At 38.2% G+C, this 18701-nt stretch overlaps 1 protein-coding gene across 1 annotated transcript; it reads left to right on the top strand.

The window, feature by feature from the left end:
* Positions 1-247: 247 nt before the first annotated feature.
* Positions 248-6887, top strand: LOC129444843 (histone PARylation factor 1). Its single transcript, XM_055205809.2, has 8 exons — positions 248-404; positions 1040-1211; positions 1358-1544; positions 1899-1997; positions 2190-2340; positions 2532-2619; positions 2707-2879; positions 5980-6887. Exons 1-8 carry the CDS (start codon positions 363-365, stop codon positions 6112-6114), a joined length of 1047 nt encoding a protein of 348 aa, XP_055061784.2. The 5' UTR covers positions 248-362; the 3' UTR covers positions 6115-6887.
* Positions 6888-18701: the final 11814 nt, after the last annotated feature.

The raw sequence follows: 18701 nt of genomic DNA, 5'->3' as shown, positions 1-18701 counted from the left end.
ATGGAGGCATCAAAGAGTATAAAATGAAAAAAAAGAGTATAAAATGAAAGGGGCAATAACTGTGGCCAATGCGTATTTGAGAAAAAACTAATTATGATGTGATAAATATATTTCATTAATAAAACATCGGACTTTTTTAATTTTTAAAATTAAATATAAAACGGAGAAACAATGCAAATTTATTTCACCCAGCTTTCTTTGCTCATATTTACCAAGAGTGCCATTTTTTTGTCCACAACTCTACATATTGTAAGAGATTCAAGACTTTTATTTTGAACTTGCTTCTAAATCTACCGGAAGTTGAGAACTTTTCTACTGGTTGCAGCGGTCGGAAATTTCGCGCGGAAAAAAAAACAACAGGCATGGCGGGACGCGGGAAAAGGAAACCCAAATCTTTGCCCCAGGTACATAACAAATTCACTTTACACTTATCGGTGCACGAATATTGTGTTATTGTTACATATTTAAATGTATAATTTAAGTCATTGTTGGATGTTGGCAGCGGCCGTGACTCACAACTCGGTACCTTTGCCTTGTATTTGTAAATGCACTTCATGTTTAACTTGTGCATCTAACTCAGCAACTGTTTTGATTGAACAGTATGCAAGTAATCACCATGTAAATCTTATTTTTCGTTTTAAAACTGTTTTTCAACACGTGTGTTCACTAGCTGGACCCATTGATAGTCAACCACAAATTCTTGGAGGCACACAATATCATTAAGTTACCAGACTATTCAAATATGTGGTGAAAATAACTATATAATCACTTTATGTTTTGCTGAGTGGATCTAACATTTCTGTACATTATACTAATATACAATGACTTGATCAGACCTGATAATCTTAGACGGGTTGCTTCATTGACATACATTACATTTGAAAAGGAGCACTTAACTTACATTGAGAGGAGCAGGATGGTTATAAGAAAATTATGTTAGGTTATATAGGTAATGTACATTATTTCTTACGTGTTTATATGAACCACAAAGTTGGCTTATTTCTAAAACAGTTTTAACTTTAGATATTGTCTGTTGTAGACAGAAACGCTGAATGGATATGTAAAAAAAGCAAAAGAAGACCAGACGGATGGAAAGATGGTTGAAGAAGAGTTGAGAGAGGAGGTGGAGAGGTTATACAAACTACGCATGCCTGAGGATTTCTACCAGTTTTGGAAATTTTGCAAGGGACTTTGTGCAGACTGTCCACAAGGTATGTTTTTTTTTTTTTTGCATTGATAAGTCATGTTTGTTTCCATTTTGCTTTATACCAGGGGTGCCAAACTCTGTGTTGGAGGGCATTTTACATTTTACTCAGCATGTTATTTACTTGGCATGTTATGTTTTTGTACTTTACAGATGCCCTAAAGGAAACGCTCGGGCTTCAGTTAGTAGGTCCATTTGATATCCTGGCCAAAAAGCACAAACGGTCATCTTCAACCCAGCCCAACTTCAATCTACATTGGCGTTACTTTTACGATCCCCCAGAATTCCAGACGATCATACAGGGCAACGCAGACACACATCATCACATGGGCTACTTTAGGTGACTCATTACCTTAAAATAGCAGAGCAAACAAGCAGCGTATTAATAACATTTTACAATATTTTAGAGTGATTATGTGTTTCATCAGGCATAATTAGTTTTTATTAATTTATAATAAGATTAATGGATGGTCAAAATGTCCTTTGAGATTGTAGATTGCTATATTTTTAACAGTAAACCTTTATGTCTAATGTGCATAAGAGAATGGATAATTTCTGTGAACTCTTAAGATCTTTGCACACTGAAATCAGAAATTTTTGCATGCGTTTTTATCGTCACCCTTAACGTCAAAAATATAAGTCTCTGTGTGCAAACTTCATTAACCTTTAAATGTCATTTTGCCTCCCTGTTCAGAGATTCACCTGATGCTTTGCCTGTTTTCATTGGGGAGAATGAAGCCAAGAAGGGCTATACAATCACACAGATGGGGGACAACATATTTGCGGCAGTTCTGTAAGTGTCTAGGAGAGGTAAAATTATATTCAAACTATATAGTATATAGTATTTATCACCGCAAATTTAGGTTTATGATAATTTCAGACCATAAATTAACCAGATGTTTTTGAAATGTAATTAAAAAATGCAAATGATATGGAAAGCCTTTTAAATTTCCCTTTTTATTATGTCTCCCACCACACCAATTAGGCTGTTTTTGCAGAAGAAAAGAAAGGAGAAGGGATACCAGAAGGATGAAGTGGCTTTGGAAAGTTTAGAAGAAGATTTGAAACAAGAGGCAGAGAGGTTGGGCTTGCCTCTGGACCAGAAAACTAAAGCAATGAAACAAAGAGAGAAAAAGGTACCTGTAATAATGTAATGTCAATTATTTAAAATAATTTTGCATTATCTCTATAATGTTTTGGAGGTAATGTGCATTTTTAGCTTTGCTTGTGTCAACAGTTGATGAATTGTAAAAAAAAGACTGCTTTTGGTGTCTACGTGTTCATGACTTGCAATGCCTGACAATCTTGTCACTATCACTTTTTACAGGTGGTCACAAAGACATTTCATGGAGCAGGAATTGTGGTTCCAGTAGATAAAAATGATGTTGGATACAGAGAATTACCAGAAACTGATTGTAAGTCTAGAAATCTCAAGAAAAACATGTCTTGCTAGTATAAAATGGCACAAAAATGGATTGTTTCTAAATTTGCTTGACTTATAGCAAGTCTGAAGAAGATTTGCAAAGCAATTGCAGAGGCCAAAAACGATGAGGAAAGAATAAAGGCCTTCGCACCCATCCAGGAAATGATCACATATGTTCAGTTTGCCAATGATGAATGTGATTACGGCATGGGCTATGAGCTTGGGATCGACCTCTTCTGTTACGGCTCGCACGTAAGATTTAATATGCACACATACCACCACTATGCACTCAAAAAATTAACTAACAGCTTAGCACAGAGGTCTTGTTTTTATAATTGAATGCTTCAACCAAAAAATATTATTTAGTCATTTAGGTTATGACTTTCGCCGTGAAGCAAATACAGAAACATGTAAACGATGTACATTTCACTCTTCTGTATTAGGGGGTGTGTACACCAAAGCATGATGTATGTTTTCAATTGTTTCCAATGAAAGCGCCACACAAGTGAAGTAATGTAATTTACAAACATATTTATAAGTAACTTACTTTGAATAAAAGTATTTGGATTATGTTATCATGGTTTATACGTGTTTTCAAGAAACTACTGACTGACCAGAAAGAAGAGCAGCATTCACGTAATGACCTTGGTATGTCGCCATGGAAACTCAAACATTATAACGATCCATTAAATATTACATCACTCCATGAATAGTTGGGTACATATGCCTGAATAAGTTCAATACAGTCAGCAGTGTTAAAATGCCTTTGCATATGGATTTATTTCAAGATACTTTCAAGCTTAGCTAGCATTCCTACACAAATATGAATTTGTGCGTCTCTCACCTGCACTTCATGACCTAACTTCCTTTATTCTTGACAGCGGTCAGTGAGACGAGAGGAGTAATAATAGTGGGTTGGGTTTTTTGTGACATTGACCTGTAAATGCAGATACGATGGCTGGATTGCGTTTACATTACACTGAGATTCGATCACAAAGCGTCCTCGACTACTTCTGCATCAGGACCCACTGATCGGATAACATTCGCGATTACACTTGTGTTTTCAATGTGTATGTGGACAACATCCGGATAGAGGGTCACATGTTAATGCCAAGTGTAAACGCAGCCCAACACGCCCACCTGAAAAATGCTGGCAAGCACCCACAGTTGGCATCCGCCTGGCGTTTCTACCGTTTTAAATGCTTTGGTGTACATGCCCCCTTAAAGGATAAGTCCATTTTCTTAAAAGAAAAATCCAGATAATTTACTCACCACCATGTCATCCAAAATGTTGATGTCTTTCTTTGTTCAGTCGAGAAGAAATTATGTTTTTTGAGGAAAACATTGCAGGATTTTTCTAATTTTAATGGACTTTAATAGAACCCAACATTTAATACTTGACTCGACACGTAGCAGTTTTTTTTCAACGGAGTTTCAAGGGACTGTGGATGGTCCCGAGCGGGGCATGAGGGTCTTGTCTAGCAAAGCGATTGTCATTTTTGACTATAAAAATGACAAATATACACTTTTAAAGCACAACTTCTCGTCTAGATCTGGTCGTGATGTGCTAGTGTGACCTGACGCAATACGTCATGACGTCAAGAGGTCACAGAGGACGAACGCGAAACTCCGCCCTAGTGTTTACATGTGTTGAGAAAGAGGACCGTTCCGACGTTGTTGTATGTCAACTGATACTAATTAATGTCTTTGTGGCAGTTTATTGTTTACAATTGTCCGCAAATGTGCGTTTTATATATGTAACACATGACCTCCCTACGCCACTACGCATTTACGTTAGGTCGCGCTGGACCAGACCAAGATGAAAAGTTGTGGTTTAAAAGTACATTTTTTATTTTTCTTGTAAAAAATGACAATCGTTTCGCTAGACAAGACCCTTATGCCTCGTTTGGGATTGTTTATAGTCCTTTGAAACTCCGTTGAAAAAACGGTTAAGTGTTGAGTTAAGTATTAAATGTTGGGTTCTATTAAAGTCCATTAAAATTAGAAAAATCCTGCAATGTTTTCCTCAAAAAACATAATTTCTTCTTGACTGAACAAAGAAAGACATCAACATCTTGGATGACATGGTGGTGAGTAAATTATCTGGATTTTTCTTTTAAGAAAATGGACTAATCCTTTAATGAATCAAGAGACAAATTAAAGTGATCTATAGGTGCATTTCCATTACCATTTAAATTGCGCAAATAAAAAAATTGCAAGTAAGGCCAATAGAAAAAGGGGGAACATTTTCCAAAAACTAATCTAATCTACTGTATTGTCCCGAATACAAGACAACCCTGATTATAAGTTGTCCCCCCTTTTCAAAGTGTACTTCTTGGACGACCAACTCTTGACTTTTATGAAGAAAATTACATTTAAAAATACTTTTCACAAGTCAAAGGGGATCAGTTTGGTTCCCCACATTCTTTAATACTTTTCATATGGCATACAGTAACATATATAACCTGCAGTTCATCTGGATATAATTAAAATGAGCTTAGGTTGTCCAGCTCATTGTGATAAAACACATAGGGGCGGTTTCCCGGACAGGGATTATACTAGTCCTAGACTAAAATAAATTTAAGAGCTGTCCAAGCTGAAAACAACTTGCACTGACATATCTTAAAAAAATACATCAGTGCCCTTTGTTTTGCCTCAAAATGCACACAAGTAGTGTTTTTAGTAAGGCATGTTTGCTAAAAATAGTTATTTTTCCTAATTAAACTAAGGCCTAGTCCTGGTTTAAGGTAATCCCTGTCCGGGAAACCACCCCGTAGTGGCGGTTTCCCGGACAGGGATTAGACTAGTCCAAGACTAAAATAAATTTAAGAGCTGTCCAAACTGAAAACAATTTGCACTGACATATCTTAAAATACATCAGTGCCCTTTGTTTTGCCTCAAAATGCACACAAGTAGTGTTTTTAGTAAGGCCATGTTTGTTAAAAGTAGTTATATTTTCTTATCAAATTGAGGCCTAGTACTGGTTTAAGGTAATCCCTGTCCGGGAAACCACCCCATAGCCAGTTAATATGTCATTAACTGTAGAAGTCTGTCTTACTGTAAACGACTGGAGTTTATCTGGTTGCTTCAGTCCAAGTGAACTTGTTTGTGTATTTGGCGCCACCTACCGCATTTCTGCGTCTGTACAGCATGATTGACATATAATCATCTAGAACTTGAATATAAGACAACATTGTTTATTAAGAAGCATTTTCATTAAAAAAAATTGTCTTGTATTCGGGACAATACGGTAACTTAAAAGTATAATTTGTATATTGTGTTTTACTATTTCGCAAAGACTTCATTAAAAATCAGAAATTGCTATTACAGTTTTTTTTTCTTTTTTTGGCAGTATTTTTATAAAGTGGTACGTCAGCTGCTTCCAATGGCATACAGTCTGCTGAAGAGAGGTCTGTTTGGAGAGATACTGGAGGCGCATCTCACCAGTCGTTCCCACGACAACCTTGACCAGCTCGCCGTTGTCTGATGTATTGCGAGAAGATGATAGGCTGTGTTCAGAATGACTTGCAGTAAAACATGTTGGGGTGGTGGATGTGACAGATTACACTGCACTAAATTCTGCCGGTAGGTGTTCTCAATTGAAAACGATGTGAAGCCCAAGACTAGGTTCAAAAGCATTATTTTCTCCAACCCACAAATTACTCTTACTTATATTAAAGGTGCGACAGCTGATTATTTGATGCATTCAATTGAATATTTTCTCAAGCATAATTTTAATTGGTTTAGTTTATTCACAAAGGTTTAGATTTACACGATAAGATGCTCTTTAGTCTTTACCTCATTTTTATAATATACTGTCAGTCCGCTGCACCGTAGAGAAATGAACTATGACTCCTGGAAGTTCAGTGGTGTTACATTACTTATTTAAGAGTATGCTTTCTCCATATCCATTAACATATTTAGCATAACCCACTTGCTTAAAAGCAAAAGGTTCTTATGTAAAGATTTATCTGTAAGGCAAATCCAGATTTCTGCAGTGCTGATCAGCAACTTGGGAACTGTTGTTTCATACAGCATCACATGTTTCGTTTAAGTTTATTAGTACGAAAACAAGAATGTTCTGTACTTTAATTATTAATTATCAGTTTGAATCTTGGCCCTATTGTTGCCTGCTTAATGCTTATGATTGTAAAGGTACCCAAAGAGTGTAAAAGTTTTGTTGAGTATCGATATTCCCTTATTGTCACCCAGTACTTATTCTTGTTGTAAAGTAAATGTTTAATAAAGTGTATATTTTTACAGGTGTCCCTTTTTCCTGTGTTGCATGAAAATAGAAACTTAAACTGATATATAGCTATATATCTAAAATACACTAATATATTTAAAATATATTTACAGTCTAATCAATTGCTGTAATTGAATTTAAGTGAATTTAAGAATATATTCAAGGTATTATTTGTTTAACACAGCCAGAGGCCCAAACAAGACTATTGTCAGTATTATGTAAGGAATAATTGATGACGGGCCGATGAATTATAAGAAAATAATGCACACCCAAGATGGTAATACACTGTGGGTGTGCATTTTTTCTTTCGAATAATTAAAACAGGGTTCCCACATGTCCTTGAAATCCTTGTAAGTTTGTGAATCTGGGGGAAAAAATTCAAGGCCCTGGGAAGTTTTTAAAAAATATACATACATATATACAGGTCATTGAAAGTGAAAGAAGTTTTCTGAAAAAAAATCCATATTATCCCCTGTGTAGTGTAGGATAATATCATAAAAATTCTAGACTTTTAAGCACATGTGCTAAACTGTTCACTTTAAATGCTTATATCTTCTGTATGCGAATGTTGATTCATACCAAAATGCTTTTTTGCATAGTTGTGTTTGTCACATGAAAACATCTCTGGTTACATGTGTAACTGTTGTTCCCTGAGAAGGGAACGAGACGCTGCGTCTCCCTTGCCATACTTCCTGCGTCCCTGTAACGCAGTCTTTGGCAATATTTCAGATAGCGATATACTTCCTGGCTCCCACGTCATCCTGTCTTTGTCGTTAAGCCTCATCATTGGTTGAATTTAATATACACATTAAGACGCACTTACCCCTGGAGGCGTCCCCAAAGTGTCACCGCAGTGATGCAGCGTGAGTTCCCTTTAACAATGTATCTTAAAAGGTAACACGATGTAACCTTGATCTCACTTGAAATGTGTCCCCACATTTAGTCCTTGAATTTGAGGGTACTGGACCTGGAAAGTCCTTGAAAGGTCCCTGAATTTGAAGTTAATTAAGGTGTGGGAAGTAACCCTGATTAAAAGGACCGGAGTTAATTATTCGGCTTATACCACAGTTACCACAAACATTGCTCTGGTGCCTATTTCTAAGACATTTGACAAGTTAGGTGTATGGTTTACAGAAAAACAATCAACACCCATGGAAGATTTCTCAACCAATCAGAATAAAGCATTGAACAGCCATGTTTTAATGTTCTGACTATATGCTAGTGGTCATACATTCTCAACAGTTTTATTATTTATTACAATGTACGTGATACAGATCTTATGGCTCTTGTTAACGTGGTGGTCTACACCTGTGGTTACTCTTCTAACGTGATTTTATGAACTTAAGGTTAACTAGTCGCATACATTCACTCAAATTGCCTAGGGAGGGATTTGTTAAATGAGGGTTGTAACCACATCAAGTGGGCCTGAATGTTAGATGAAAATGTGCCATTATTTAAGGCCTGTTCACACAAAGCAGGATAACTATATTTAGGAAATGGGGTGAATGAGTCTATACCACGCAGTGACTTTGTCGTGGGGTTTTACTTTAAAATGTGGAAATTTCCATCTTTATGTAGTAGCATCTAAGCTATGCACATTTTATACATAAATATTAAGGGACTTTTTGCATCTATAGTTTAATAATTAAGGGGTATGCATAGGCAGAAGGTTCTTATCGTAGAAGGTTACATCGTGTTACCTTTTAAGATACATTGTTTCAGTTCCCTTTTGAGGGAACTCACGCTGTGTCACTGCGGTGACACTTTGGGGACGGCTCCAGGGGTAAGCACGTCTGAAGTATATCGCTATCTGAAATATTGCCAAAGACGGCGTTACAGGGACGCAGGAAGTATGGTAAGGGAGACGCAGCGCCTCGTTCCCTTCTCAGGGAACAACAGTAACATACGTAACCCGAGACATTTTCATGTGTCAAACACAACTATGCAAAAAAGCATTTTGGTATGAATCAACATTCGCATACAGAAGATATAAGCATTTAAAGTGAACAATTTAGCACGTGTGCTTAAACAGTCTAAAAAGTGCTTAAAAGATATTATCCTACACTACACAAGGAATAATATGGACCCCCCCCCCCCAAAAAAAAAACTTGCATAAAATAAATTCAAGCTCTTTCAATGACCTGTATCTATGTATGTATATTTTCAAAAACTTCCCAGGGCCTTGAATTTTTCCCTCCAGATTCACAAACCTTTAAAGGGATACTTCACCGATTTAGCATTCAGCTTTGTATCTGTAGAAACCCGGCAGTATTACTGAATGACCATGTTTCCCTCCATCATTTCCCCCGAGAGGAGAGATATCTGCATTTTGGTTCTGCAAAAAAGTCCTCCGATGATGCAAAAATCGTCATATTACATCATCTGAGGACTTTTTTGCAGAACCAAAATGCAGATATCTCTCCTCTCAGGGGGAAATGAGGGAGGGAAACATGGTCATTCAGTAATACTGCCGGGTTTCTACAGATACAAAGCTGAATGCTAAATCGGTGAAGTATCCCTTTAAGGATTTCATAGACCCATGGGAACCCTGGGAAAACCCATTTACATTCAGTTTTTTTTCTGGTTTAATAATTTGTAAAAAATAATGTCATATGTTGTAAGACATAATATAATTTTTGTGTAATAATAAACTTGCAAATGTTGCAACTGGCCAATCAGAATCAAGCATTCCAATGAGCCGTTTAATAATGGATAAAGTCAGGTAATTGGTATTGAGTGGTATTGTTACTCTTGTATTACCCTAGAGAAATTAATTTTGAGATGCCAACCAGCTGAATGTGCATTGTCCTGTATTGCCAAATAGACAGAAATTAAGAATTTACAGTAATCGTCTGTGAACGGGGCTTTATTTTGATAAATTGCATCTGATGCGTGAAATTCAGTTACCAAACTATATTTTTGAGGCCACCGTATTTTCAGGCCGTTTTGATTTTGCCTCGTCATGTGTAAGTGAAGGTTTGGCTTTAAAGGAGGGGAGGGGGTGGGTGAGTGAGTGAAAAAGAGAGAGAGGGGGTACAACAGGAGGAGGTTACTCAACACAGCGATGAGAACATTGCTCATATAGCGTCTCTCATCATATGTTTACCTCAGCCTTTTCGGTAGAGACATTCATTCATTTATTCTTTACTTGGTCAGTGTTGAAAACCCGAATTGCTGCGTTATCGCTGCACGTGAACAGAGCAGGAGTGTCGCATCTCCTCCTGCGCAGACCCGCACCGCGCGCTCACGCCACCGGACACTTGACTGTTTCGAGCCCACTCAGTCAAAAAAACATGTTTTGGAGCTTCAGCCCCGATAACTGAGGCCGGAGCACGGGTCTCGACGACAACCGAACTGACTATATCATCTGGTACCTTTTGTGGACGTCGTCACGCGCTAAGTCGTAATGTCAAGAAGCTCGATAGAAAGTCAGAGCAGGGGCGGCTCCGTCCGAGATGTGAGGATGGCTTCAAACAATTCCTCGCCCGAAGGAGGTTCTCCGCCCCACCAAAACCGGATCCGTCAGGTCAGTGTGTGAACTGGACGAAACGTACCGGTTTTTGGTGTTAAATGTTTGTGGGGGAGCTTGACACCGACGACTCGCGTCTTGTGGTCCATGATGCGGAGGATGAGAGGCGTTGTCCTGGTTACCAATTTTTTTAACGCATCCTTTGACTATCGCAATGTAGCCTTGTAGCTTGTTTTTGTAAATCTGTCTATTTTAATCTATCTCAGATGCCATTTGTATGACCACAGTTCAACTATAAATGTCATGGTTACACTGTGTTTCCTGTAGTGAGACGTTAATTTTGAGACCAGATCACTATGATTTTACCTGAAATATAAACAAAAAATAATGGTTAATTCTCGTATATCTGTCAGTCTGTCTGCTTTCACCCATTTTTTGCCACATTCTTTCTCAGGCCGGGTCGAAACTGCGACAGTGTGTAGACTGCCAGTGAGGTTTAGCACCTACAAACTGCACAGTTAGAGAAGATGCTGTTTGTTTAGACTGTTAGGGTTCACAGTGCCATTCTGGCATGTTGCCCAAGTGCTCCTGCTTAAGATTCATCAACCAATGTGTCTTTGTTCGTGAATCACAGACTTGAAAGAATGTCCGAACAGTAGCACTACTAACATTGCCTTTTGTTAATACAGCCAGTGCGTGTACTACTTTGCAATTTTATCAGCCAATTTATATATAAATAAGTGATGACTTGGCTGAGTCATGTAGGACATTAGTTTGTCTGCATGAATGCATAGATGCCCTACTATGTCATTCAAACTTGAGATGATGTGTAGTCGGTGTGATTTGTTCCTTTGAGCCATCCTAGATATCTTTTTCACTATTTTATTCTTTTACTATCAGAGCTGTCAGAACGTCATGCCTATAGAGAATTTTAAGCTACATTTATACACCAAATCTCTCTGTTTTGCCATATCCTACATAAGTAGTCTCGATCCTTCATCTCTGACATCATTCTTTGATTCTGTGCCAAATGCTGATGGAACTGATGAAAGACGTAGACGGTCACAGTTGTATCATTCGAACTTAACAATGCTTTGCATGGGTGCGTAATATAGACAAGGAGTATAATATTGTTACAGATGCTCGCATGTGCCTGTTACCTGCTGTCAATTGTGAAACTTAATGCTGTTTCCTGTTTGTCATAAGAAAACACACACACAATATCTTTGTCTCTAGTCTACACACATACACAAACGCACTCACACACATTAATGCAGTTTCCTATTGGGTCCTGCATGAGTTATGAAATGAGGGAGTGCTGTCAGGCTCTCTCTGGATAATTTGATTCCGGTAATGGACCAAGAACTGAAAGCACACGCATACACATACCCACAGGCGTCACCTTATTGCATGAAACCCATTTTAGCACTCATAAAGTCTTTGTACCCTGGCTAAGACTTACCTGCGTATGGCTATATATCCAACATGGATGTCCCTGACAGGTGTGTTACTGTGCGATGATGATGATGTCAATACTTGAAGTAATACTGAATTTATCCAATTCGATTTTAAAGCAGTCTTTGCCCAAATTTGGTGTACTAGCCTGTGTGCGCTTCCTAAAATGCTGTTTAAACAAAAGCATAGGGAGGTGCGTTCCAGAGGGGTAGATAGGTCATCCAGTGTTGCAAAGCTACAATCAGTTTAGTTGCTTTTATTCTCTGGTTCCCCTTTAGGAGTGGGTAGTGTATTTGTACCAGCAGAGAAATTTTTGCGGTACTCATCTACCTGGGATGTACCTGGGACACTTTAATTACAGTGGCGGCCGGTGAGTTCTTTTTTCGAAGGCGCTCGATGCAATGTTCGTCACTAGCCCGTCATGTGTGTGGTTCCTTTTTCAAAATATGTGTTCTGTGCATCGAGTGATCCTGTGTGCATCATGTGTCTTGTCAAAATAAGTGCCTGCTGCAGACGCTCGTGTTTGCCAGATACTCGCATAGTTTCATGCGTAATCAGAGTTTACTGTTAAGGGAGTGTCTTCCGTGTATTTTGTGAACGTGAGCGTCTCTTTTATCATAAACGGTTTTGACGCGTGTGCAGCAAGCAATTATTTTGACAAACACGTGATGCACAAGGTTAACATGATGCAACAAACACATATTTTGAAAACGGAAGCAACACACATGACACCCCGAACACTTATTTTGAATTAGCACCCCTCGGATGAGAAGTCATGAGCCGCCAATGTTTAATTACATGAAACCAAATCCGGGCACAAACATTGCTTGACAGAATGCTTATACAGGTGAACTAGATTCACTAAATTTCCATGTGTTTATTAATGTGATCATTGTGCACAGCCATACTTTTGATTGTCAGTATAAACTTTGGTGCACTTAGCATCTTATTTGACAAGATCTATGTAGACAGAAAGATGTTTGTTTACGCCGTGTTTAGGTGTGGAGTTACTGAAACAAAAAATAGACAGCAGAGGAAAAACTCAGTCATGTCATTTAACACCAAAAAGTCTGAAAATAGCACAGAAAATTACATTACAACCAGATCAAAAAGGAATAATATTGTCAAAATGTTTGCATAGTACACATATTATGCAGAGAATATTATGTCATTGCTGCTATATAGGAACAGCCATGTGCCACACCCTTTCCATCTGTCAACGTTCGTTCGTTCATTCATTCATTCATTCATGCTGCATTAAACCTTTCGAATCACTTTTGACATAACCGTGACTTATTGTATGGCAAAAAATCTAACCGGACGGGTCCCAATATGTTTGTGTTTTAGTAGTGTTTTTTTGCTCACCTTCTCATTTTTGCTGTCTGTCTATAATAGTCTCTTTCTTTCTCTCTCTCTCCCTTTTCTCTCTATGGGAGTGGTATGATGTGATATACAGGAAGGAGCCTGTAATGGAGCAGTAGGATTTTATTACATTACCCAGCCGCACACTGTTGCATTGTGGGTAGTGGGTGCCCGGCCGAACCTGCCCTCTGAAGATTGTTTCCATTTCAACTGTGCAGTCATTATTATTGACCATGATCATCTATTATCATCGCTTTTTATTTCACAAAAATGTTTTATAAAGGCGTGTTGTCATTAGCTGCAGTAGGTTAAAATATACATGTGTTTGCCACACGTGTACCACACAGACAGATTTAAAGACACGTGTACCAAGGACAGATTTAAAGACGATTCTTACCTTTATAAGTTGACCGGGCCGTAACATTTCATTGTATATTTACTGCTAATATAATGAAACTACACCAAGAACAGTGATAATATTTATTTTTTTTAAATCACCCCACAGCCGAGGATTTCAATCAAGAAAAAAGCATAAAAAGCAGACACTGTAAAAAATGATCTCATATATTTTTTATGTTACTATAACTTTACAAATTAAGTTAAACAATTCTAACTTGTTTTCAGTGGCGGCTCGTGACTGCTCATCCGAGGGGCGCAAATTTAAAATATGTGTTCGGAGTGTTATGTGTGCTGCTTGCGTTTTTTAAAATAAGTGCCTGCTGCACACGCGTCAAAGCCGTTTATGATAAAAGAGGCGCTCACGTTCACAAAATACACGCAAGACACTCCCTTAACAGTAAACTCTGATGAGAAACGCATGAGATTATGCAAGTATTTGGCAAACATGAGCGTCTCTTTTATCATAAACCCTTTATACGCATCTGCAGCAGGCACTTATTTTGACAAGACATGTGATGCACACAGGATCTCTCGATGCGGAGAACACATATTTTGAAAAAAGGAACCACACACATGACGGGCTACATACATGTTGTGACGAACTTCGCATCGAGTGCCCTCGAAAAAAGAAGTCACCGGCCACCACTACTTGTTTTTCTAAATTATGTCAAAACTTAAAAAAGTAGGTTGAATTGACATAATTAAGTTGTTTAAACATCATGCTACACCATATTTTATGGTGTATTTAAAGGCTTGTGTATAATCTTGTAGAGGATACAGAAGTCTATTTTGTGTTTATTAGCTAATGGAGTCCTTTGATTTGCTATTTTTTGTTCGAGTTGGGGGATGTATTTCATGCTTTTAAATATTTATGAAACACCAATGAGGGCTTTCTGCAAGAGTGGAAAATGGATGAGATCAATAATGGCTTGAGGATGGATATAAACAGATGGATGGATCTGGTGTAGGTATGATTTGAAGTTGTTGTGGATGCATAAACGCAGTGGGCCTTGATCCAGGGCCAATGCTAAATTTCACAGGGCATAAGATAACACTCCCTTAGACTCTGAAAAAGTTTCAATTGGAAGTTTTTGGGTCAGTTTTCTTCATGTGAGGTAAGACACGCCTAGTCCATATTAGGCTAAAGGCAGGTTACACTAAGACCCCTCCACAGATGTAAAACATCCCATGACTTATTTGTCTGCCAAGGTGATGCACAGTGTTGCAGTAGTTATTTGTAAGGAGAGGTCAGACTGAATGGCTCACTGCACGCGTGCACAATAGCCTGTCCTTACCAGAGAGCTAATTGAGTTGAGTGTGTTTACGAAGGCTTCCTGATGCTCTGATGTGATTGCTGTCCCGTCTGTTGTCTGCATACTTTTATTGATCCGTCCTTCTCTTCTCTCTCTCTCTTTCTCTCTCTCTCTCTCTCTCTCTCTCTCTCTCTCTCTCTCTCTCTCTCTCTCTCTCTCTCTCTCTCTCTCTCTCGCTCGCTCGCTCGCTCTCGCTCTCTCCAATAATGCCCTGCACTTTTTCCATTATTCCACTAAAAAATGGCAGGTAGATTTAGTTATTTTGTCATTATTCGTCAGGTTTATGCAGGCAATGTAGTTTTAGGTCATGTGATTTATTATTTATCAGCTGTTTTAGGGTGCGGCTCTCTCAGCTGCTCAATGGATCACTAAAACCTTTTGATGTTTTTGTAAACCATCTCACATCACTGCAGAACATTTAGTCAGCAAACATTATTATCATAGTGTGATGGGGAAAAAGGTCTTTTAAAAAATTCACAAATTTGAAATCAATATGACTTGATACATTAGTGATATCTGAGAATTGCTGAGTCAAAATCAGGTTGCAAAACAAAACTGCTGTGCTTTAGGAATTTAGCTTTATAAATATCTGTCTACTTTGTAGTTTTTCAAAAAGTAATAATTTTGAATTATAGAGATGCATCGATATATTGGTCAATAATTGGTGTCAGGTGAGCTCTGTGTATAGAAAATGTAAACATCACCAGTTTAATGCTCAATATTTATGGGCATTATATAAATGAATAACATTCAGCAAACGTAATCTTCAGAATTTAGTTAATGCAAGTTAATAAACCACCAAACTATCGGTATAAGCAGATATCAGTTTGAATTATCGGTTATCGGAGGACAATTTTAATATAAGTGCATCTCTAATTATTTTGCATGTATATTTAAAAAAAGGGAAATGTGTACACTCTTAAAAATTGCATTTTCATTCAAAAAAACTTCATATAAACATATAACGTTAGCTACACTGCAGTATGTTATATTGTTTGCCGGCCATTGGGTTAAATTAACCCAGAAAATGTTTATAGTTGAAACAACCCAACATAGGTTACATTACAACCCAATGGGTTGGGTTCGTCCCATTTTGAGCCTTTGCTAGAGTGAAGTATAATTAAAGGCACAATATGTAACATTTTTGTAATAAAATATCCAAAAAAAAAAACACTTGGACAGTGTAATCTATTTCATGGAGTTGTGTACTTGCATTATCCCAAAAGTTCCCAAGGATTTGTAAATCCTGATAAATTCCTATTTTAAAGGGACACCATGGAACTTTTTGGCCACTAGGGGGTGCTAGACATGTATTTTTCACGCCTAGCGCCCCTAGAGGCCACAAGCGCCGCAGCACTGTCGCAAAGGAAAGGAACTGGCCAACCTTAAAACAAAACTAAAAACTAAATATTTAAAACGCTAAACGATCAACATTTTGAGACAACAGGGAGAAACGCAGTCATGTTACAACTTTCTGATGAAGAACTCGTCGTGGCAGAAGCCATTTCTCAATCTGAAGGTTGCAGCCTCCGGATGTCGTATTTCTAAGCTGCATACGTCATCAAGACTCTCTTATTTCACAATATTAACAATTGTAAAGTTGACTATTATACTTAGTTAATCGTAAATTGTTGCAGTATGCTTATGACTTGCGAATGTAATGCTCAGTTTACCTTAATAAACCAGGCTTCAGGACGTATTCAGCCTGCATATTTGACCTCCGGAGGCTGCAGCCTTCCAATTGTGAAACGACCAGAAATATTTCCTTGCCTTTTTCGAAAGAAATATTGTTGCATCGTCTCTCTCTCCCTCACCACCAGGATTTTCCGCAATGGCACTCGTTTTTCCTCTCTTTTGTGTGAAAATTGTCGCTCCAAATCCAAGTAAACCGTGTTCAGGTCTGCCGCTTTGTAATACGTCACGCGAGTGACAGCGGAACGCAGCAAATGAGGAAGAGAGAAGAGAGAAATGCTCGGATCTGATTGGTGAATGAATAGGGTTTGGTTTTACACTGTGAGCAAGTTTGACTGCTGTAGCATCCTGGATTGTAATGTAAATACCATAGACACAGTAAAAGAAAGGTAAATACGTGGACACAGCATCTGAATACAGCGAACTATAAGCAAGATAATCGCCGTCATTTATAAAGAACATCGCATTTATGTATGAATCAAGAGTTTATATAAAAAAATTGCCTTAAAGGGGAATCGAACCCGGGTCGCCCGTGTTATAGGTCCGTGACACTAAAACTGTGCCATGGAGTCACATACGGAAAGCTGCTCTCTACACTCCTTAAGTAGCCTCCAGCAAAATTCACGTTAAAAACAATTTGTGTGGAGGAAGTGAAGTATGCCGTAAAGCAGTCGAATTTTGTAGTTTTTTTTGGTGCTCTGGTTACTACCAGAAACCCTAAGTTTTAAAATACGAGTAAAAGTGATACAGACCCCGTCATGCTATGGTAGACATGTCATTCAACCTATTTAAAGTCGATGTACTACCACAAGGGTCTTGAAAATTTATGATGAAGGTTGAAAAATTACATGGTGTCACTTTAAATAATGGCTTTTCCATTTTCTCCTTTGTACATCTTAAAAACAACACAATCATTGTTAGTTTAGGGACAAAACACTAAATGCGTTATCACAGAATACACACATCTCTGTGTTATTATTGGAACAACACATTTTGTGTTAATTTGTTTAACAAAAAAACAAAAACAATACATCATGTGTTAAAATGAGACAATGGGCCCTATCTTGCTCCCAGCGCAATTGACTTTGTCAGTGACGCATGTATCATTCGTATTTTGTACCGGTGCACAGCGGGTCTTTCCCTCCACAGAAGCATGTCGGCAAACTAGGGAATGAACTTGCGCTCCCTGGGCGGTTCAGCACAAAAAGGAGGCGTGTTCTGGCGCAAACCATCCCTGATGCTATTTTGCAGTTTCAAAAAACAATTGCGCCACTGACCAGAAAAAAACTAGTCTAAAGTCAGTGGTGCGTTGCGCGTTGTTCATTATGCTTTTTTAAGGGCGCATGCTTGACCATAATGTATAGCGTGCAACGCGCACACACTTTGCTTATCTAATCTACACAGATGCAACAGTTATTTTTGCAAATCATCAATTGTTACAATAAAAAATATTAACACATGAGATAAGGGAAATCATTGTGGTGATTTTATTTATTGTGTGGCTGCGTTAAAAAATTATCATGCAATAACGATTAAAATATTTTCATAAATTTTTTTTGTGGCTGTATTACGTTTATTTTGTGTAAATAATAATTTAAAATGTTTTCATAAGAAACCTTAATGTATATGAACTTGATTTGTAAGTGTACTTTGGGGTTGGAATGCTTGCGTTTCTTGGGTGCCGATTTTAAAGCCCCCAAACCCTTTCCTCTGCTGGCGTCAGGTCCTGTGTAGAGGCAGATCCACCTCCCATTACACGGCGTGTCTGGTTTATGCTGGCAAGCTTGGGATTCCCCCGTCTCTTGACATCATCGTAGCGCTTGCTACGAAACTACTTCTCTGTCTTTGACTGCTCTTACAAGAACGTGGGTCTCCTCGGCTGTGAACCGCTCCTGGCGTGCGCCTGGTAAATCCGTCATAATAATAACAACCCGCCATGGAACTTGCGCACTTGCGTTTAAAGGGAATGTTGGATGACGTTCTGATTTATTTGACGTTACGCCCAAACCACACCAATGAATAATGAACCTACTTCAGAACAACCTCTTATTGTTTTGCGCCTGGCGCAAGAGTTATTTCTCCCACCGGGAAAATAGCAACAGCGCCCAAGATCCGCCCACAAAGTCAAATGCGCTTTG

This window comes from Misgurnus anguillicaudatus, chromosome 4 (genome assembly GCF_027580225.2).
Source record: "Misgurnus anguillicaudatus chromosome 4, ASM2758022v2, whole genome shotgun sequence".
In the NCBI taxonomy this organism is placed as follows: domain Eukaryota; kingdom Metazoa; phylum Chordata; class Actinopteri; order Cypriniformes; family Cobitidae; genus Misgurnus; species Misgurnus anguillicaudatus.
Note: the sequence above shows the minus strand (reverse complement) of the source record. Positions and strands in the feature narration are given on the sequence as shown.